The 22,999-nt window shown below is 39.6% G+C and overlaps 1 protein-coding gene across 1 annotated transcript in view; it reads left to right on the plus strand.

Moving 5' to 3' along the window:
• Positions 1–22,999, plus strand: part of FBN1 (fibrillin 1) — a 233,592-nt gene that overhangs the window by 111,249 nt on the left and 99,344 nt on the right. Inside the window, exons 8-14 of the mRNA XM_023255387.2 lie at positions 5,099–5,224; positions 10,689–10,847; positions 15,295–15,474; positions 16,104–16,244; positions 17,934–18,053; positions 20,895–21,020; positions 22,716–22,838. Coding sequence (XP_023111155.1) covers positions 5,099–5,224; positions 10,689–10,847; positions 15,295–15,474; positions 16,104–16,244; positions 17,934–18,053; positions 20,895–21,020; positions 22,716–22,838 — 975 coding nt within the window. The remainder of the gene's footprint in view (positions 1–5,098; positions 5,225–10,688; positions 10,848–15,294; positions 15,475–16,103; positions 16,245–17,933; positions 18,054–20,894; positions 21,021–22,715; positions 22,839–22,999) is intronic.

Genomic DNA, 22,999 nt, shown 5'->3' on the forward strand with positions numbered 1-22,999 from the left:
AGATAGCTTCCATCTTGGAGTAGAATTGTTTTCCTGTGTCCCTTGCCTTTCACTCACCTGTCAGTTAACAACTGTCAGGATTGATCACCTTGTGTGGTCGTGAACGAGACAGAAGATGCAGATTTAATACTCAGACTGAAAGAAAAATCATTCAAAATCTTTTTGTTAATGGTAAGAAACCTATTATAGTGCTGTATCCAGTGGACAAAAAAATTCAGTCTGAAAATTACTTAATCCTTTTTCACAAATATTTTTTTTTCCGGCTGCATATTGAAATCAGTAGCAAGATAAAAACAGCATACTTTTGGCTAGACCTTTTTTTTTTCCTTAGCCATCTACGGTTACATTAAATTCAGATGATGGGTTTTTTTTCCCCTCTCTTTTATTTTTTTTATGCAAAATTGATACTGGAAGAGAATGTCCTGTTTGTATTATGTGTACTCTGGCCTGGAAGCTGGTTCGGGCATTATTGCCCTGTCTTACTCGGGTAGGAGAGTAATCAGAAAGTCCTCTGAGAACGTTTGGTGAACTGGGTCTCCTCCTTCAACTCCCTTGCTTTTCTCCAGCTTTATGCCTGTCTATGGGAATGGCACAACTCTGGGCATAGGATGATTGATAGGATGGTCAATAGAAGGAATTCCAGAAAAACTGGCCCACACAGTGAAGGGATGAAGAGAACATCTGTGTGCCCTGGGAAGATGGTCAGGCCACAGTGGGATTCTGTGCCCTTGTGAAAATCGTTCTGGCATTTTTCCCATTACTTGGAGTGGCTTTTAAAATGCGTCTTCCTCTTGACTTGGAAAGGAAGGAACTGGGTACCTGGAAGCCCACAGTAATTTATTTAAAAAACCAATTCAATAAAAAATTGGCTTTAGCAAATTTACAAGCTGCTAACCTTTACTCCCTCAGGGATGGGGAGAGCAGTTTTTTTTTTTTTTCAGTGAGATCTGCCTTTTGCAGAATTCTCCCTTCTTAAAATATCCCTTTTGCCCTGAAACTATACCAAATTTTATATCATTACATGCAACTTAGATTCCTTTGAAACGTAAATGATCAAGCAGAAGTGATCAAGTAACAATTATTAAATTTTCATAAATTTAAGAAGGAATATTGAGATTTATAGCTGTGATTTGAGGGGGGGGAAGGGAAACAGAGTTCACGCCCACCTTCATTGTTGATTTTTCCAATGACTCTCGAGGGTGCACATTGAAAGAACACACGAGCCTTTTCTTTTTGGAAACCGAGTCCATATTTGCATAGGTTACTGTGGGAGGAAATTAAGAAATAAAAAGTGTAATTAAAGGATTAAGTTTTATTTCTGGAAGAAGTCCCTTGGATTCCTAATTAACCACTAATATTTTGGGACTTAGATTACCGCCAGCCCAGCCTTTAGCAATTATACCAGCGCTGCATGATGCAAAGGACTTTTTAAAAATGTAGCCCCTACATCTGTGTCCTCCCTAATACATGGCCAAAAACCTTAAGACTTCCCCTTTCTGAAATAGTGACATATTCATCTGATGGCTACTTGCTATGAGGGGCTCTTATCCTCTCAGGCACCAAGGACAATTCCTTGGGCTTCTTGACCCACTGACTTACTATTCCTGGGGCTACTTGACTTACAGTTGGGGCCCCATGCTCTGCAGCTCATTGTAAACCCTTGACTCCCACTGTCCAGGGTCACCAGCTCCCTGCATGTTGCTGAACACAATTTCTGTGGTGCAGGCATAAGAGCCCTAGGAATAAGGTAGACCTGGCCCTACACCTGGTAATGTCCCCCCACCTGTGTGATCTTGGACAAATCAATTACCAGCTCTGAGTTACTGCAGCTTTCAGATGAGGAGGTTGAACGGGGTCCCTTCCATTTCTGTAATCCAGACTCAGTTGTCACATTTCTCATTATTTCCCAGTTGTGATCAGATAGTGGGTGCTGTATGCGGGCATATATGGTATGACTATAAAATACTAGGGCTGATATTATTTTCAACATGACTTGAAGAATCAGCTTATTTACTTTTTAGCCAGATTTTTTACACTGGATTTTCCTGTGTCCAGGCAGCAAATCTGGACAGAAAGGGCCTACCACTGTGTCTCTTCTTGGACACACAGCAAGAGGCCAGTGAGACCATAAGCATGGCTACTTCCCAGCAGCTTTGCCTCTCCCTTCTGCCCTAGGGAGCCAGGGAGAAGTGTCCAGAGCACAGAAGCATCTCTTCCCAGTCAAGCCTCACTTCCCACCAGGCCCCCACAAACTGATTTACTTTTATGGCTGATATTTAATACAGACTGGCTCCCAGAAATGCTAAGAAATCCACTGATCTACAACTCTCTTATGTGGGATCCCTGAATTCTATTAAAAGGAGGTAAATACAGCATGCTAAGAGCCTGTAAAAAATAATAGATTAGTATGAGTTTCGAAGTATAAGTGATTTCGATTCAGATACTTTATTTCGGTCTTTTACTATTGAGGGGACTTCACCACAGCCTGGTCACAAAATCAGAACTCCTGCCCCTGTCACCATGAAGCAACAGGACTGAGAAGCAAGGAGACTCAGGAAAGTAGAAGGGCCTTAGACACATGAAGAAAAAATGTCACCGAGGAGAGGACACTAAAGGGAATTCAAAACCATTTAAGCTCCTTCAAATGGAATAATTTGGCCTAGTCCAGTTTTATCTTTATCTGGGTGAAAATTAGGGAGGTGTATACTATGATGTATTTCCTGACTTACTGACCTCTGGGGCCATGCACCTAAGTGGGATCCCTGCCCCTCTCCCTCTTCCCCAGCCCCTCGCAATGGGAGACTTGGGTTTAACATCACTTTATAAATGAACCTCTTTGTTCTTATTTTGAGTGTTACTCATGCTGGTTTTCTGAAGGCCTCAGGAAAATGCAAGAGCTATCCCTGGGATAGCTATCTCTATCCCAGAATTATAGAGATCAGGTCCTATGCCCATATCTATACTGTGAGGAATAGATGAGTTGATACACATAAAGCATTTAATCAATGCCTCACACTCAATACCTGTCAACTCTCATTATTATTATTGTTATCATTGCTATTATCTTCAGTAAAGGGGCCAAAGCTAACCTAGCCAGCATGTGAAAGATGTCTGCTCCGTCCTGCCAGTTCATTCTGTTTTTTGAATAATTTTTTCTGATGTGCTTTGTCACTTAAATGACCCCTTCGGCTATTGGTGTAGGTTAAGTGGCCTTAAAAAGGATGATCACGGTCATTTATACTAACAGGTCATTTATACTAATAGAAAAATATTTCTTTTAATAGACACTTGTTGTTCACATGATCTTCAATAGGAGTTTAATGACTCAGACATTTATCTTTAGGGACATTTTGAGGAAGGTATGTTTTCTTCTTGATACCTCTGTGTTACAGGGATACATCCTCTTCTATTAAATAGGGTTATTGAATCCTCTAGGCTGAGCTTGTTTGTTTGTTTGTTTGTTTGTTTGTTTGTTTGTTTTTTAAGTAGGAGTGTGGCTGATAAATGCAGGAGGATTGATGGTAAAGAACTGTCTTAAAATGTGCTTTCTGATATTATGCTAGTTCTAAAACCTTAGGCTCCATCCTTGGTGGTTTCTTAGCCTGACTTTCACTGACTCCAGTAAAATTTCTGCCAGAATAGAAATACACATCTTTACCATTATACAACTTCACAATGACAATGCTGTTTATGTTAGCATTGACTCTAATATAAGCAGGGAAATATTGTTTGGTTTAGCCTCTAGCCTAGCATAGAAGAATGGGGATTTTGGTTTTAAAAAGGTTAAACTGCATGTAAACAGTGTCTCTGCTGCCTTTTTGACTAACAGGGTGAACTTGAGTCAGAAGACACTTGAATCTGGTCCACTTAGAACTCTATTTTGTTTTACAAGTGAAGAGCAGTACTTAAACTAGAGAAGAAATACTCTTTTTTTTTTTTTTTTTTAATTTAGGGCTTTCTGAGTGCCCACAGTGTAGTCTGGCCATTGCAATACTCCCAGGGCACTTGGGTCAAACCGCACCTCTCCCTAGGTGAGTGCAGAAAGCCCACTCCTCTTGGAGTCAAGGTCATGCGCTCTGAGTTTACTTTTAGCCTAACAGGAAGTTCTCAATTCCTTTTTTTCCCCTCACTGGTGCCACATCTGTTGACAACTGTCAGTGTCTGAATCTGGTTCTTGAAAAGCTCCCCTTGAAGGAAATGGCTGTATTTGCCCTAAGGAACTTTTACTGCTTCCTTGGAAGAGACCATTGGCCTCGAGCCCCAAGAGCTCACTCTAACTATGGCCTCTGCTGACCCCACAGGGTATTCAGTGGTTTTCAGAGCTTTCCCCACTGGTGCAGATGACCAGACCACCATCTTCCTGTTCTCCATGATCAGTCACTGGGTTTGGGCTCATGGGAAGCATGGAGTCCGGGCTGAGATGGCTCTCCACAGCTCAGGCAGTCCTGGAAGGAGCTGAAAACTGAAGGCTGTCTGCTGATAGCACCCCCAGTACTGGGACAAGTCCTTCCTTGAGAGAGATCTGGGTGAAGCATCCCAGTGCCCCCCCACATTCACTTACCAAACCCACAGAAAACCATCATCATGGCAGTTTGGGTGCCCCTGAAAACACCAAGATGTCTCTGAGTCTTGGTCAGCACTCAGACCACATGGTCTCTGTAGGATTTCAGTATCTGCTTTGTGGAAAATCCAATTGTAAAGAAATGCAGGAACTGATGCAGAACAGAGTAATAAATATAAAGGGAGATTAACTCAGTGCAAAACATGGAGAGAAGAGGGAAAACAAAATTTTAAACTAAGTGACATTTGGAATCTTAGCATGCTATAGTTAGTTGGTAAAACAGTACATACTTTTAGATTTTACAGGGCAAGTTTCTTTTATTTTGCGCTAATGTCTTGGGTAAGACTGTGTTGAAAGAAGAAGCACCCACTTCTGGGTCAATAGTCAATGAATTGACTATTTCATGTGCTGCTTTTATTCTGTAAAGATTGCTGTTTCTGGGGACATGGTTTGACTGGTGTTACATCTGACCCTCCCTTGGTGATGAACAGTTGTATACTGCGTTCTGTGAATAGTAACCCCTTCTTTACGTTTCAGATATTGATGAATGCAGCACCATTCCTGGGATCTGTGATGGGGGCGAATGTACAAACACGGTCAGCAGTTACTTTTGCAAATGTCCTCCTGGTTTTTACACCTCTCCTGATGGTACCAGATGCATAGGTAGGTTTAATTATAAACAGCATAAACAGTGATTTCTACAAACCAGTTCCCTAATGAACATCTTATTAAACACGTTTGTTAAAGGGAACTAATAATTTCTCACTTTATGTAAAATGTACATTTATATTTCATTAAACAGTGGAGCACCGTCTTAAAGAAAAAAGACATCTTGTCCTCTTGTATTAGGATGTTTGCCTCCCAGAAAGAGGGATGATCCAGGAGCCCATACAGATGTCCTCGGTCTATAAATTAACTTTGCAGTTATGTTAAGTGTCAAACCTTCAGTCGTTTCCTGGGACCTGTGTTAATTTAGGTCTGAAATTTTGCAATAATCTCTTAATTGGTCTCCCTGCTTCCTGGCTTCTCTACAATCTATCTCGTCAGATTTATCTTCCTAAAATAGTGCTTTGATTAAATAATTCTTTTGCTCACAAACCTCTGGTAGTTTTCCATTAGGATTTGGAAATTAGTGGTTTTCAGTCTGTGCCCCTTGGATCCTTCAGGTATAGAAAAGGTCTCCAGAGCTGCTAGGGTGGGAGAGGGGAACAGTGAGAAGGAGGAGACTAAGGGGACAGGACCCCTCCCCCCCAGTCGGTGCCCCCCACGTGCACACACTCTGCTTTTATCTAGTGGGGTGTTAGTCTTCTACATAAAATATCAATTAAAATAAGGGATTTTGTTATTAAAAAATAGGTTTGATAACTGTCAGACTTAATGATTATTAAGACTTACCTCAAAGTCTAGTCTGCTAGAGAAAAGTTCAAGTTCCAGGTGTGTAGCCTAATACTTAAAGACACTCTCTGACCTCTCTCAGCCTTGCTGACTTATCAGCACAGTCCCTGCTTCTCACCCTCAAACAGGTCATTTGTTTTGATTCCTTCATGCCTTTAATCATACATGTTATACCACTCAGGATACTCTTCTCAGCTCAAGCCCCCTTTCCTGCTTCTGCTCAGGCTCTCTGTCTTTGAAGATGTCCCAGATCAGCTTACCTGAAAGCGGTTTCTCCCTTACCTGAGGAAATACTTCTCATAAATGGTCTTCTAGGGACATTTTATGTCTGTATGTTTTTATCTCCCTAGTTAAGTTGTAAGCTCTCCTTAAAGCCTACATAACTGCTATCCTCACATATCCCTGGTGGTTCTTGGCACAATTCCTTGCATGTTGTAGGCACTCAGTAAGTATTTGTTGAATATCAAAATGAGTACTTCCTTATTATTAGGGCACAGCTAGGAAGCCTATGGCAATGGCCTTGGAGAAAAACGAATTCTATCTTTTGATGTTTGTCTCTGGCCCATATTTTCTGAGACACTCAGCTTCGCATCCTCACCACAAGCCATGAATTTCAGACCCAAACAGAGTTGCACTTGAAATTCTGAATTCCTTTTTACTTAATCATGTAATAAAAGCTGAGGGCGGTCTCTTTAGTTGACATTTGAATAAGTACAACCAGTGAGGGAAGCATATCTGGGCTTTTCCTTAGAAACAATGGTGGTGCCCACATTGCCTGATTTTCCAGGATCTCTCCACGTATACTGGAACTGCAGGGAAGGGACAGCGGCTGCAATCCGCAGAGCTCCTTCTTCTCCCCAAACTGGCCCAACTAGCACTTGACATCTGAGGGATATGCTTAGCAGAGAGGTAGATCAGAAGTTCTTTCTGGGCCAGAAAATAGGTAGATGTGTTTTTTAACCTTCAAAGAGAGCCCCAAATTATACTAAAATGATTAAAACACATTTACATATCAGATGGTTTACATTTTTAAAATACTTTTACCAAATATACCCATACTATTTACAAAGAAAGTGGGGTATGGGGAGGAGACTAAGATTCATGGGTGACCTCCTAAGTGTGAGCTGTCATGGAAATTATCTGACTTAATGTTCACAACCATACTGAACATGAGAAGAAGCTGAGGTTTACGGAGTCCACATAAGTAATTTGGTTCGATTGCTTAAGCAGCTAAGAAGTGAAGTTGCTGAGATCCCAACTTGGGCCCAGCCCATGGTCCCTAACCCAGTCATTGCTCCCTCCGGAGTGAACACCAGACACAGTAAATAGGCAAGCAAGCTTTCTTCTTCTTTGGTACTTTGTTTGTTGCCATAGTTAGGAACTTGTTACATAAAATGCTCCAAGTGACCTTTCGGCCTTCCCTAATGCTGGTATTTCCTGCCATGGTAAACCACGGAGACACCCTCAACCGCCGCCCCCCTTCCCCCCCGCCCCCTGCCAAATATCCCTAGTGAAAAGAAAATACATACAGTCTCCAACTTATAAACAAATCCAAGGTTTGCTTTTAGGTTGCCTATTTGGAATTAGTAAATCTAACCAATAGAAAACCCCACACGTGGCTAGTGGTATATCACATCTTCCTGATACTTCTCTTCTAAGCATGAGATTCCACCTGTTACCTTTGGCCCCCACATTCTCAGGCTCTCAAACCTCCCTGTCTCATCACTCCCTTTGTCCTGTAAGCTTTTACAGTATTATTTTATTTTTTTGTTCTGTGATCTTGCTTTGGTGCTTTATAATAACTTGTGTAGGGCAGTCTTTTCATCTTAGTGTGTTCTGTCTCATCAATTCCCAGGAATCCTGATGACATCCTGTACCTAGTTTGGGCCTCACAGCTCCTAGCTCCTGGTTGGACACAACGATGTTAGTGATTGGTTATGAGAGGCCTATTGATAGGCTAGTATGACCCACAAACACCTATTTAATCCGTAATATATTTGTTTTGATAGAATGTGACTTCTGCATTCTGAAAGAAAAGGCCAAGTGATTCAGAAGGAGAAAAAGGAAGAAAGCTTCCTACCCTTTTTTGCCAGATGTCTTGGCCAGAGCAAATTCAAAATAGAGGAAGGCATCTATGCCTCCTCCTGCCCTCCATTTGTCTCCTCCAAATCCTAACATTCTTCCCCCTCAGCTTCCATATGTCTTCAGATCATCCCAAAGCCACTCCTTAGCCTCGAGGTAGAATGATCACACATTATACAATGGTTTCTTTCCTGCTTCCTGATGACATGGGAAACTTCAGGCTGGTGTGCCCAGGGGACAGATCCTCCAAATGCCTCCTGATTTTCACGTTTTCCCTTCCTTTACTTGCCAGCCTATAGGTTTTATTCCGAATCATAAATATTGTAAATATGTGTATTTTTAACCAAAGCCCTCCTTGCAGAACAAGAAATCAGCCAAATGCTTATTGTATGTGCAGGTGCTATTTGTAAATCAGAGATTGCCAACAACCCAGATATGGCTGGTAATTTTTTTTAGCTGCAACAGTCACCATTTTGATCAAGGCTCTAACCTACTGATATAACATCTAAGTCAGCCAGCGGGGCAGTAAAATAGTATCATAGTTAATGTGCAAACTAATAGACATTAGCCCATTAGGACTTTGCGATTGGCAACTGTAGGTCCCAGTTTTGCCCCGAAAGATAGCCCACACTGAAAATTATATATATAAATTGTGGTCAAGTATTTATACTGGGTTTTGACCACCAGATTCATTTGAAACTGGGATATAAGCCAGTTTTGAACATTTCTTCCTATTCTTAACAGTGTTTGGTTTCCATTTACTAATCCCTGAGTATATAAATTATCAGTGGCTTTAAAGCAATGAAAAGTAGAAACTAGGAAGTTTTATTGCTCCTTCTTCATAGGGAAGGTGCCACCTGTAGCTTCACAGAGCTTATCTTGTCTGCCCTCCTCTCTCTGGCCATTTACCCTGGATCAGGCTGCAATGAAACTCGCTCTGCCTCTCTGTTGAGACTATTAGTCTGACTGCAGGTGTAGGAACTGGGGCCACAATACCTGCTAGTGGTTTTTTTTTTAAACGTTTATTTTTGAGAGAGAGAGAGAGAGAGAGGGAGGGAGGGAGAGAGACAGAGTGTGAGTCTGGGAGGGGCAGAGAGGCAGAGAGAGGGGGAGACACAGAATCTAAAGAAGCCCAGACTCTGAGCTGTCAGCACAGAACCCAACACAGGGCTCAAACTCAAGAACGGCGAGATCGTGACCTGAGCCAAAGACTGATGCCTAACCCACTGAGCCACCCTGGTGCCTCCCTGCTAAGTATTAAGTATTTTTCAGAAATAATCTGTATTCTTTCAAGCTGATCCCTAATTTTATTTGATGGTTTGTCTAGGTTTTTTTTTTGTAGTCTTCTTCCTATGATGTTAATAATTTATATGTGTCTAAGTTAGCCTTCTTTTTTATTTTTAATTGATTTCTTGTAACCTTCAAAGTTTGATGGCTTTGTATTCTTAAGAATGATGTAGATGAAGACATTTATAGGTATGACCTTCTCTGATCAAACCTGAAGGTTAATATTTAGACCTACAGGAAACATAGTGGTGAAGTTTTAACTATAAAAAATTCTTCATTGTATAAAAGCGTTTACCATTTAATTTCTTCAGATAGCAAGCATATTTAAAATAGTATGTACTTTTTACAACTTTATTGTGTATGGATATCACTGTGCAGTGATTCACTTTTGTTAAAGGGAGGTTCATCCTCAAGGTGTTAGGTGGATCAAGATGTTCTATACTTAGCTGGCTGCCTCTATTTCACGGTGATTCCTCACCGTGAAGCACTTAGCTTTCTACTATGTCACAGGCTCCTTTTTGGTAGCCTAGACTTGTACTTCAGTGTGTCAATGTTGTCATGACAGTCAGACATGATGTAACCCAATAAAAGTGGTATAGAGAAATATGTCTTCCCGTGCTGCTTTGAGAAGATACCTTTCTGCCAAAAAAAAAAAAAAAAAAAAAAAAAAAATCTTTCAAGAACCATTACATCTTATGGGACTAAGAACTTGGAATCATGTACATTTTGAACTTGTAAATAATCAGTGCCTTATAAAACCTGTTAGGGCCCCAGGACAAAAGGAAATCTTTATTAACAAGCATTGGATCTGACGGCAAAGTGGCTCACTCCTTTAAAAAAAAATCTCACAAGTCTGACTCACGGCTTCAGTCTGAAAAATAAGAAAGATCTTTTAGAAATGTAGACTATAGTGCAGACTTCATGTTGTTTTAAAATAGATTTATATCAATATTTGCCTAAAGTGGCTCGAATTAAGTAGTTTGAAACCAAGGACAACACAGTCTCCCTTCAGTATAGAGACATGTCTTTATAACTAATTAACTGTCACTGCCAGTGATTTTCTTAGTCTCTCTTTTCCTATGGCACATATGGTTGTAATCATTCGTTCCCACCTTGGGGATGGAATGTGGGACATTGGCCAAGTGCACCAGCTCTCAGGGGCGAAAGGTGTGAGACGAAGAGAGTTCTGACTGAGTATTGTTCCCAAGCAGGGCTCACCGCTTCCCTCCCAGGAGGCAGGAGTGTCAGCGCATCCTGCCTGCCAGAGCCCAAGTGTGAAGCGTAGAGGTGTTGGAGGAGGAGAGGGGTGTTCTGAGTTCCATCCCAGTGATGTGCGTGTGGCTGTGCTTCTTTGTTCTCACAGATGTACGCCCTGGATACTGCTACACGGCTCTGGCAAACGGGCGCTGTTCTAACCAACTGCCGCAGTCCATAACCAAAATGCAGTGCTGCTGTGATGTTGGCCGATGCTGGTCTCCAGGGGTCACTGTCGCCCCTGAGATGTGTCCCATCAGAGCAACAGGTAAGAGCCCTTCCAGTTATCTGCAGAGTATCCCCAGTTCTACCCCCACAAGCCCAGTGACAATGTGCATGATGCAGATCTAGTGGAAATCCAGGTAAGTGAAAAAGATTCCAGAAAATAAAAGAGACGATTCTCAGGGAAATTTCCCCAGACAATGACTTGGGGGGAAAAATCGAGATCCGTACAAATAATAATGTTTTCTGGTACTGCTTCTTCCTTAGCTTGCCTGTTACTGCTAAGTAGCAACCTTTTCAGAAGTACTTGTCCTCTCTTATTCTGTATTTCTTTTGGCTCTCAAATAGTCCTTAAAGCTCACTTGAATAAAACTCACTTCTTTCAGAGTCTTTCGGTGAGTTACTCTGGATACACGTTTCCTCCTTCCCTAACGTTTGACACTTTCCTCTTGCTTGGTGCCAATTCTTGTTGACTTTTTTTTCTCTTTGTAATACCTCTTTCATCTGTCATATTCCTTCCATTTCCACATAAAGCTCATTTTCTCTCGCCTGGACTATTGCAGTGGCCTCCTAACTTGTCTCTATGAAATCCACAGCTGCCGTATACATTTCCCAAAGCATAACTCATCTGAAGTTTGGTTAAAAAAATTATGGCTGGGGAAAATGTAGGAAAAGATGTCCAGAAAATTTTTCCCAGGATGAATTCAGGCAGTATCTAGTGGTCCAAATCACTCCATTTCTTAAAAATAAAATTTTACTACTTGGCAGAGAGCATCTCATGTCCTCAAATCTGACCCCAGTTCATCTTTTAATTCTTATTCTTTATGGTAGCTTTACTTTCTAGTTAAGTTATACAATCAAGCTTTCCCTGAAGCCAGTCTGAAGATTTCTAAACTCAAATATTCTTTTTTTCCTAAAACTTCTCCTCAGTTGAGGTTCTTACTCCCTACTTCCTATCTCTACTACTTTGCCTGTTAAATGCCATCTTGTTTGTTAAGGATCCTAACATGATTCCCAATATGACCTAATTCTTCAATGTCCCAAGATAACCACAGCTGGAAATGCTGCCTTCTGTCTCTGTGTTCCAAGTTTTTACTGTTGCTATGGCACAAATCCCATCTACTCTGCTTTGTGCCAATTTGTGTTCATGTATTGCCTTTTTACTAGCTGATAAATCTCATTAGGAGGTCTCATTCATTATCATAGTCCCATATTCTTGCTGCTTTCATAACACTTCCACAATTTTTAGCAAAATCTTCCTCATAGGAGGCTTCCACGTAGAGTGAACAATTTATTAAGTGACCTCTTTCCCACCAGATTTAAGTAAGAACCTGGGTTATAGCTCCTTCCCAATCTGATTCCTGAATGTTGTGTTTGAATCAGAGCGTTTTAGCAGAGCAAATCAAGGTGGGGAAGGATAAACACAGAGTTAACGGCTTACTGTAGAATGTTACACACAGAATGTAAATTTCCCATTATCATGGATTCTACACCTGCTCACAGAGATACTCTAAAACTTCTCTTTATTGCTGAGAATTATATGTGTGGATTAAAGAAGCAATAAGAATCTTCCAATACATTTTAATGTATAACAAGTCGTATATTTTGTCTGATTTTCATACTGTCTTTGGACTAAAAATATAGCCCATTGTCCTTAGTGCACTAGGGGGAACATATAGTAAGTTACTGTTTAGAAGAAGTACATGTTGTCCTACTAAGACACATGTCTTGGGTACCAGGAAAATCACTTTTTAAATATATATGTTAATTTAGGAATCAGCAGTACTGGTGAAGATTCCTTTCTGTGCTGAGGCCTTGAAAAGAGGAGAGAGGGAAGGGCAGGTAGAGGTGCTTAAAAACCTACTTTGGGATACATGAGCAGAAGGTTCTGTTCCCCTGTGTGGCTTTGCAGGGAACTGCTCTCTCATATGTACCACTGAAATACCCCAAATCTAAGATAGGCCCAGGGAAAAGCAGACTGACAGAGACAAGCTGATTTGCAAGTGGGTGTTTTGTTTGCTCCAACATTCTGGTAGCAATGCTATAGAGCTCTAGGCTCTTAACTTAAGGAGAGTGATGATGTATATATAGACACATGTAGGATTATTTTAGACTGGTCAGCTTTTCACCTTGTTAAAAAAAAATCAGTAACATCTCCAGGTTACATGGAGATAGGAAAGATGGGTATCAGTTGAACAAAACGAGCTGCGGTTCGCTGATCCTGAATGTCAAAGGGGCTCATGGGAAAGTTAGGAAGTTGGACCCACTGGGAGGTTAAGATGAATTTTCCTACTCAGGTTAAGATGAATTTCATGGCATGCTTAAAGTCATATACTCACCTAATTAACAGAGATCCTGATAAGCTATTCAACTTCTTTTATACAAATCCTAAAAGAGTAAAGAAAAAGGCTGAATTGAAGCTTGGAAGCAAAATGAGTCCCTTAATGTAATTACTATCCAGTTAAATCCAACACGTAGTTAATGAATTCCTCTTCTGTGAATTTGCAGGGCTAGATTCAGAGTGGGAATTAGTTATGAGTTAGTTATTATTCTTGACTTCAAAGACTGGGCACAGTCTTAGTAGTAGAAATGTGGGGGGAAGCTGGTAGCTAGGAAATGATACGTGGTGCATCCATAGATCTATGAGAGGGATCACTGTGGTTTGTTAGGAGGGATTGTAGCCTCCTGGTTCAGGGAAGCATAAGCAGTATACAAATCCTTTCCAGATGCAGTCAAGTGCTACAGAATCTGTGGGTTAATATTACAGATAAACAATAATTAAATGCAGTAATAGAATTCTCTAAAAACGTAAACTTAACCTGAGTTGGAAATATCATATGGGATTGAAGATATTTTAGTAAAGGACCAATAAATAACAACAGAGTACATGGTAGCTAGGTATTTTTAGCCGCTTGTATATTGGCAGATTTTCCCATGAGGTTGAAACAGGAATGTAATTCCATAAGACCTATTACAGTGCCTTAGAATAAGTCAGATTTAGTCCATAAGGAAAAGACTGATATTACCTAATTTCTGCTACTGGATAAAACTAGTATAGAAAGTATCAATGGGAGTATCCTTGTGTGGCAGTGATAATAAAATTGTTAACATTCTGGCAAAAGAGAGAGAAGAAAGAAATTAAAAAATCACATGGTTAATTTACATGTAAAGGCGAACTATAACAAGATATGGCTATTTGTAGGAAACATGAAAATGTACTAGTAGTTAAGTAAATACATCCCTGGAAACCTGACTACTGTTTTAAAACACCTTTTGGGAAGCTCAGAAAAAAAAAAAAGGGTCACAAATCTAAAGAGGATTTATTCTGATAAAGACCTGGCATTGTGAGAAAGAGGAATACAGTGTATATGTGAAGTCAGAGGAAAATAGTTGATTAACTCAGGTATACTAGTTCAGGGAATCATTATGCAGCATTAACACTGGACACACACACACCCCGCCCCCCCTCCCCCGCCCAGTATCCCTTCTGCCCTGTGGGGTGCTGCTGCTTCAACACTTTGTTGTCTTTTACAAATAGATATTCCTCAAGGCTCTCTGCACACACTTCTCTTCAGTTTCCACATCCATCCCTGGGGCTTTAAATACTACCTCTCTACCGATAGTTGCAAAACTTCTATCTAGCCCCTACTTCTTCTCTAGGCTTCAAACTCTCTTACACAGCTGCTGTGTGACAAATCTACTTGGATGTCTGACATCTCAAAATTCGTATGTTCAAATGGAACTTGGCCTCTATCCACCAAACCTGTTTCCATTGCAGTTTTCCCCATTTAGGTAAATGTCACCAACATCTACCCGTTTGCTAAACCAGAAGACTATGTCATTCTTGATTTCCTGTTCCCTCCGCTCTAACATTTACTCCTTCATGAAGTACTACTCACTTATTTCTAAAATATGCTTCAAATCTGTTCACTTCTGCCCAGTCCCATCACTGCCTCCCATGTCCAGCCATTGTTTTCTTGCCCTTAGTCTTCTGTAACAGCCTTGCCTCCCTTTAGCACATTCTCCATGTATCAGCAAGATCGATCTTCTGAAAATGTTCAGTTGATTACATCCCACATTAGTCTGAAGAGTTCCAGTGCCTTGCCATTTCACATAAAATAAAATCCAGGCTTTTTAGCCTGCTTTTTAGAGCTCTGTGGGGTCCATAAATGGGATGGAATGGAGAAGGTGGCATTTGATTCTTCCTTGAAGTGAACCGTGACATAGGTAAAGACTCCTTAAATTTTGGGAGAGGCATGTGGTACATACCCTGGGGGGTTTGTTTTTAGTTTTGAATTACTGTTCCTAATAGTGACTATAGGTATTATGATGGGAATGAAGCCAGTTGGCTTTTTCCCTTTTCTCCAATTGATCTATGTGGTTTCACGATTGATTTTATTTAAAGCTGCTTTGAAACATAAAGGTGTCTTCCGCGGGCCTATGAGGTACACTGCAGCTCAGCTTTTGTGTTCTGTTGTGTCATGCTTTTCCAGAGGATTTCAACAAGCTGTGCTCCATCCCTTTGGTAATTCCTGAGAGACCAGGATATCCTTCCCCACCCCTTGGCCCCATTCCTCCAGTTCACCCTGTTCCTCCTGGCTATCCTCCTGGACCTCCAGTACCAGTCCCTCGACCACCAGTGGAATATCCATACCCATCTCGGGAACCACCAAGTAAGGAGTCAAAAGTCATCTGGTTATTTTTCTTACGTTAACCAAGTTAACTTTTTTGTTGTTTTTAATGCTGATTTGGTCATTAAATTAGCATGTCAATTCTTAGATTTACTGTTTGGTTTACAGAGTGTTGTATGTAAGTTTCTTAATATGCCTATTTCATAGAGAAAAATAGCTTTCATCATCCTGATTAATGTCCTTTTGTTATTGATGTTTTGAGTCAACTGTAGGACAGTTAGCTAGTTATGGGAGAGATTTAAATCTGATTCACAGGGTGAAGTCACAGAGGAGGTATATACAATGAGTTTTATATAATGCAAAGCAGCTTTGCAAGTAATTTCCAAGAACTGTTTGCCTTTGTCATTTACCCAAACTGGAGGCTTGAGAGCGAGGCAGAAAAGAGGTAGAGGTAGGGAGAAGTAGGCTACTGTGAGGCTGCAGGACCTGGCTACAGGTGATCTCTGTAAGCGGGCATGGAAATATGGTTTATTTGTCCCAGATGATCTTTGCCCAAAGAGTGTTTCCTTCCTTTATGTTTTAGCATCTTGCTCATTGTTAGTGGGTTAGGTGCTGATTAAAGATGTCCTAGTTATAAATGATTTCAATAGGGTTTCATGTTATTCCTTTAGGGGTGCTGCCAGTCAATGTCACTGATTACTGCCAGTTGTTTCGCTATCTCTGTCAAAATGGACGCTGCATTCCAACTCCTGGGAGCTACCGGTGTGAGTGCAACAAAGGATTCCAGCTGGACCTCCGCGGGGAGTGCATTGGTATGTGATACATATGGTTAGGTCTGCTCCGAGAGGCTATCACAATTCTGTCCCATGACTATATGGGTTTCCTGTGGCAGCTGTAACAAATCAGCTCCAAGTCAGTGGCTTAAAATGTAGTTCTGTATGTTAGGAGTCCAACAGAGGACTAAAATAACTGGGCTAAAATCAAGATGTCGGCAAGGCTGTGTTCCTTTTGGAAAGAATCCATTTCTTTGCCTTTTCCAGCTTCTAGAGGCCATCTGTGTTCCTTAGATGATGGTACCCTCCTCTATAAAGCCAGTGATCTAGCATCTTCACATCTTGAATTCTCTTCTAATTCCCTCTTCTGCTTTTAAGAACCTTTGTGATTACACAGGGGCCATCTGTACAACCCAGGAGGCTCCCCCATCTCGAGATCTGCTGATTAGCAACCTTGATTCTCCTTTGCCATGTAGCATATTCAGAGGTCTGGAGATTAGGACATGAACATATTTGGGGAGGGGTACTATTCCGCCAACTATAGGGACTTTTAACCTTCGTCATAAAATATGTTGAAGTCATTGCTGGTAGCTTCATATTAAGCCATCTCATCAAAAGTCTGACCATTAAAATAAAGCATTAAAACTGTCCCCAAATTATAAAATTTTGCACATTTTACTAACTTAAATGGATATAACTCACCAATTGTCTCTAAAACTGAAAAGTCGTTAAAACTGAAAAGAAACTTTGAGTTGTTGACAAGTCATTTAAGCCAGCAAAAGGAGGAAATGTAACAAAAGAATAATTCATTTGTTAGATTGGAAAAGAACACCCAATTGCCATCTAATTTTTAAAAATAAGTCCCTTTCTTAGTTCTGTTATAAAGTCTAATTCTATCATTATGAATCAGGCAGAAATAAGGAGTTCTTAGTTTCTCACACTGTGTAGTTTCCTGGTGACATTAATGCCCCTTCTAGCAACACACTAGGAGAGAGTCATTCAGTCCATAGAAGTCATCCAGAACTGGGTGGAAGAGGGGACACGTAGCCCCCCGTGGTGGGGGGGAGGGGACACACCTGCGGCAAAAAACTTGTGACTCTGGGTGAGTGGGTGGGTTATCTTCCAAAAACCTTAGTTTCCTCATCTTTACAAATAGGGGGATATAAACCAGTTCACTGTTAAATATACTGATAGTTCTAAACAACTGTAAAACTAGTGGGAGCCTCTCTGGGTTGGGAGGTGGACTCTGTGGTCAGTGAGAATAGCTCTTTAAATGGTGTGTTTCATGTCTTGTTCTAATGTTCTCAGTGGAATTCAACAAGAGATGCTTAGATAAGGTGAGACCCCCTTTTGACTGAAAAATAGAGCTTCAGGAGATACTCAGAATTCTGCCTAGAAGCCATTTCTGAAATGTTAGTCTGTTTAATTCCCTTAGGCCAAACTCAAGGAAGAGAAAATGTTTATTAGCTTGGAGTGTTGAGTTGCTACGTGTTTGGCATTTTCCTCTGAAAAATGACACAGGAAAATAATACACTTTAACTGCTCAACCGGTTTTCAAGTGGCTTGTGACATGATACATTGTAGTAGAAAGAAAAAAGATCCTTTTCATTATGCTATTTATTTCTGAAAAGGAAAGTGTTTTAACATGTAAAGGAAACCAATAAAATGGTCTTAAAGTTGCGAGTTATTGCTCTCTAATTTCTTACTGAAATATACTGTATTTTGCAGATGTTGATGAATGTGAGAAAAACCCTTGTGCTGGTGGAGAGTGTATTAATAACCAGGGCTCATATACCTGTCAGTGCCGGCCTGGCTATCAGAGCACACTCACCCGGACAGAGTGCCGAGGTATGGTCCTAGCTTGGAACATGCTAAGTTAAGGGGACATATATGCTAAATAAAAGGTTTGCTTCAAAGGAATTTAACAGAGTTTGAATAACCCTGGCCAGGAGAGGCTAATAGGCTTGTTGCCTTTTGCACTCAACTCCAGATATTGTCACTCAGAAGGATAGCGTCATAAAATCTGGCGGAGATCCAAATCATTTTAAAAGATGCATCTGTTCCTGTGGGCATATCTTATTTTCACTACTTTTTGCCTCATCACTATTGCCTCTTAATTTTTAATCTGAGAGCTAGGGAATGGGGTTGTCCTTTGCTGACACAGAAACAGGAAAGTTTCAGGTGAAATTGTATGTGACTGATTTCTTAATGGAACGATCTAAAGTATAAGGAAGGAGTCTGTGACTTCTTGCTTCTTATTCATGTGGTCAGCAGCAGCATTGCCTGGAAGCTGATTGGAAATACAGAATCTCAGGTCTGACCTCAGACCTACTAAGTCAGAATCAGTATTTTTAACAAGATCCCCCAGTGATCCATAAGCACTTTAAAGTTTGGGAAGCACTACTATAAGTGTTTGTTCACAGAATTTTCCCTTCAGGTTTGTTAATTTATTTTGTCATCCTATATGCCTTTTATTGGATGACTGGTATACTGTTTCTGCAACAGAAACAAGTAAGATGTTCTTTCAACCCTCAGGAAACTCAAATATCTATGTCTCTATAAATTTGGCACTGAATGAGGTATTTCACTGGTCACCTAAAGCCAGATAAAAGGAAGAGAATTCTGTGTTAAAATTAAAAACAAGGAAAGGTTAGAAGGTTTGTATCAGTTAAAAAAAATTGCCAGCCATTAGTAAGAGTTAGTTTTGTCTTTTTTTTTTTTAAGTAAAATCTCTTCACCTGAGTTAAAGTCATACAGTTTTTATTTTTATCGGTGACTGGTTTCAGGATCTTTGATTGTGATTCAGGCTTAGAGATTTCTTGCCATTGGTATATTTTAATACACTACCTGTAAATGGCAGTTTAGAGCAGAAGAAACCAGAGCACAGCATGTCCACCTGCTAGTATTTCTATTAATGGCCTACTTAATGAATATAGATAAGGATAGTTTAAATATTTAACAGAATATTTAATATGCTCAATAATTAGCATGTACAGTGTACTAGGCATTTTGCAATATAGAGAATAAACTGAAACCAATGTCTAGAAGACTGCACTATGAAATAAGCAAAGAGAAAAGATTATTGAGAACACTCAGCTGGGGCAAGGGCCAGCTGGAGTAGATGAGTGGTGTTATCGCTCTGAGTCTTAATTTACTAGAGACTGAGGATTACCTAAAAGCCTCAAACACTGTCTTCCTCAAGAGCCTAGTGCTAAGCTTATCTCAAACATAAGAAGTTGATGACATGCTCACATTTTGGGGTAGATGCAAGTTGCCACAAAACAGAAAGACTGTGTACTTAGCTGAGGAGAAGTACATGACAGACTGAAGAGAAGGGGGCGGAAGAGACGGAACTACGGTAGAGAACTTTTAATGGCAAGCTTTCAGTTGATCTTGTGAGGCAGTGGGGAGCCCAGTGGTGTTCTGATAATAGTGAGGAGAGAAAATGCCGAACTCTGTATGCTGTTTATTTTATCCTTGGGCTTCAAAAGATTATAGAACCCTAAAAAAATTCTGCTCAAGAGTATGTGGCTTTTACTATTTTTTGGAGTGCGGAGCAAGTCAGATTTTTGCAAGGATTAAGAAATAAATGAGAGAGAAAAAGAGCGTAGGTTGTTGGCACAAAGATCAGACAGAAGAAAAGCCCAGACTGCCTCAGCTAGTCCAATGACTCGTGTGGAAACCACGGCTGGATCTGCCCAGAAAGAAAGTGCGTCTGAGGGTCAACCACAAGACAGCGTGCAGACGCAGGGTAGACAGAGTAAGCAATATGCCATGAATGCACATTCTTGTCGTCCAGAGGATGTTTAGGGTGCTTATGCGTAGGCACATGTGACCTCAACTCTGCACAGATAGTTCGGCCCCAGTCCTCTATTACACAGTTCCCTGGTATCTGTCTTCTGGGGAATAAGCCTGGCAAAGATTATATGCTCTGGAGACAAGGCAGTGTGTATTCATCCTCCTTGGTGTTCCTCCAGGTATCTAGCCTAGAAACTGAGGGGAACAGATAATCCAGTGCACCGTGTTGTCCAATTTGAATTAATCATTAATCTTTAAGTGAGCGATCAGATATAGGTTATTCGAGTTATTGTCCTTTTTAACACTTGCATATCAAGCTCCATTGTTTACTTTGGTGTAATATGAAACACAACACAAAGAAGGAGAGGTGCCCTCATATTTTATTTGCTATAAATGCTTATAAGGTTATAAAAGAAACTAAGAATATATAAACAAGAAAACTAAACTTGGACCAGGACTGCCATAAGAAAGGTAAACATTTCAGTCATGTGATTGCTGGTTTTCAGATGGAATGACTTTTTTTTTTTATAGGACTTTTGTTTTATTGTTCTGATGTAGCTATGAGATCTGCCTTTTTGAGCATGTGTTGAAAGATGCCAGCCAAAGTTTAATATAAATGATGATATATATTGGCTCATTGAACTAGCTAGGAAAATGGTGAAGACAAATTTTGTATGTACAACTGAGATTTAAGGGGTCTAATTAGAACTTAGAGTTAGATCAAATGCTATTATGTTAGCAGTCTTTCTGTCACGTCTTGCAAACTCTAATTAATCATATTAATATTGGATATCAAGTTTGGGGATGGGTTTGGAATGGAGGGAGGGAGAAATAAAATAATTTTGAGTCCGCCAAGTGAAGCTGTTTCTTCTGTTTTAACTTTAATCTTAGACATCGATGAATGTTTGCAGAATGGCCGTATCTGTAATAACGGACGTTGCATCAACACAGATGGCAGTTTCCATTGTGTGTGTAATGCGGGCTTTCATGTTACACGCGATGGGAAGAACTGTGAAGGTAATACCAGTATGACAGTAAGAGCGGTGTAATAATATGAATCCCCATTTTCCATTGCAGTTCCAATCAGAAGTCTCTAACAAGACCAAGCCAAACATTGAGTGAAAGGTCAAAGCAGCAAATATATTTCACAGATCGTTATGGGGGAGACAAGCATAATTTTCAACAATATTCGTACTTTTAATTACATTTCTGTGAGTCAAATAACATTTCAAATATATAAGGAGAGCTTGTCCTTGAGAGATAGATCCCTAGCGATAATAAAACTTCTATAGCATAAATCGTTACTTCCTAATTGTATACAATCAGAATTTGTACATGGGTTTTTTAATAGGACACACCTAACCTCATATATTTCTTTTTTCTAATTGAAGTATAGTTCATATAGGCCATATATTTTTTTGTCATTTATAGTCTCTGTGTTTGAAGTGTCTGTCTAGTAATAAAATACTATTAAGAACCTGAAAATGTAAAATTTGTATGAAACATTGACTACTGAAAACCAGCTATATTGCCTCTTGAATTAATCACCTCATTTGAATTAGGCTGTTTCAAACATTTTGTCTTTTTCCCCTGCCACTTTTTTTTTTTGAATTGAAAATATGAACATTATTGATGAGTTTCCACTACTTAGACCTTTAGCAAAAAATGAAGAATGCTTCTTATCGTCTTTCCCAACATCTTTGGGAAAGATCCCAAGAATCTATTCATACATTAAAAGAATTTCAAAATTGTTCTTAGAAACATTTTTGGCAGAATATTATCTCAGTGATTCAACTCAAAGACTTAATGCCAGAATTCTCGGTTGGGATAGAATCCTGTTTAAAAAAAGAAAAAAAAATCATAAATTACATTGGCCTGACTAAAGCCTGTAAGTGAAAACACACCATGTCTAGAAGAGCAAGTACCTCCCCCAAGACAGCTGTAGTATTAAATAAAATAACATTTTGATTAATTTAAAGAAATAACCTTATGATCAACAAATCCTAAAGGTTAACTAACATAGCTATACTCGATAGTCGAGTCTTGTATTTTAAAAATACATTTTTTTCTTACCTCTATTTAAAACTGCTTCAGACTTTAAGCTGTCTTCTGGTTTCTGCTGTATAAGAAATCAGGAGATGAACAAAATATATTTCAAATTCCATCATTCTTAGTTTTGCTTTTTGTTTTTATTTTTCAATATATTAGAATTAGTATCTCTGAAGTAAATATAGCCATAAGATTGTTAATACACTTTTTAGTTTGTAAACTGATATTTTTAAAAAAAGTCTTGGTAGCTTCCATTGAGTCAAATTCATATATATATATATATATATATATATATATATATATATACATACATATATATATATACACACATATACACACACACATACATACATGAAGTTTTATATATGTTATTATATATGAATTTCAAATCTATGTACATGTATATGTGTATACATTCAGTATATATATAGTATGTCAGAAAATAAATTTAGCCCTATAATTTGCATGAATATGTCAAAAATTGAGAACTTAAGAATACGTATTTTACATGGCCCTTCTTGTATGCCATAAAGAAAATTAGCCTTAGACTACAATAACAAAAAACAAAAGAAGTGTGAAGGAAAAGAATTCTATTGATTCAGGTTGGCTTCTGTAAGCTTACTCTTCTGGTCATAAGAAAATGCATCCTCTGTATTTTTTCAGATATGGATGAATGCAGCATAAGGAACATGTGCCTTAATGGAATGTGTATCAATGAAGATGGCAGTTTTAAATGTATTTGCAAACCTGGGTTTCAGCTGGCATCAGATGGGCGTTATTGCAAAGGTTTGTGCTGTAAATCATATCCTTCTCCTGCTTTTTTTCCTTTCTATATTGCTTAGAGGTACCACTTTTCCTTCTTGATTCTTCCCATTTAAAGTATTCCTAATTCTGGCTTGAGAAACCTAAGTGGACATCCTTCTTAAGTCCAGCCATCCAGAGAGCTA

Source organism: Felis catus, chromosome B3, assembly GCF_018350175.1.
Source record: "Felis catus isolate Fca126 chromosome B3, F.catus_Fca126_mat1.0, whole genome shotgun sequence".
NCBI lineage: Eukaryota > Metazoa > Chordata > Mammalia > Carnivora > Felidae > Felis > Felis catus.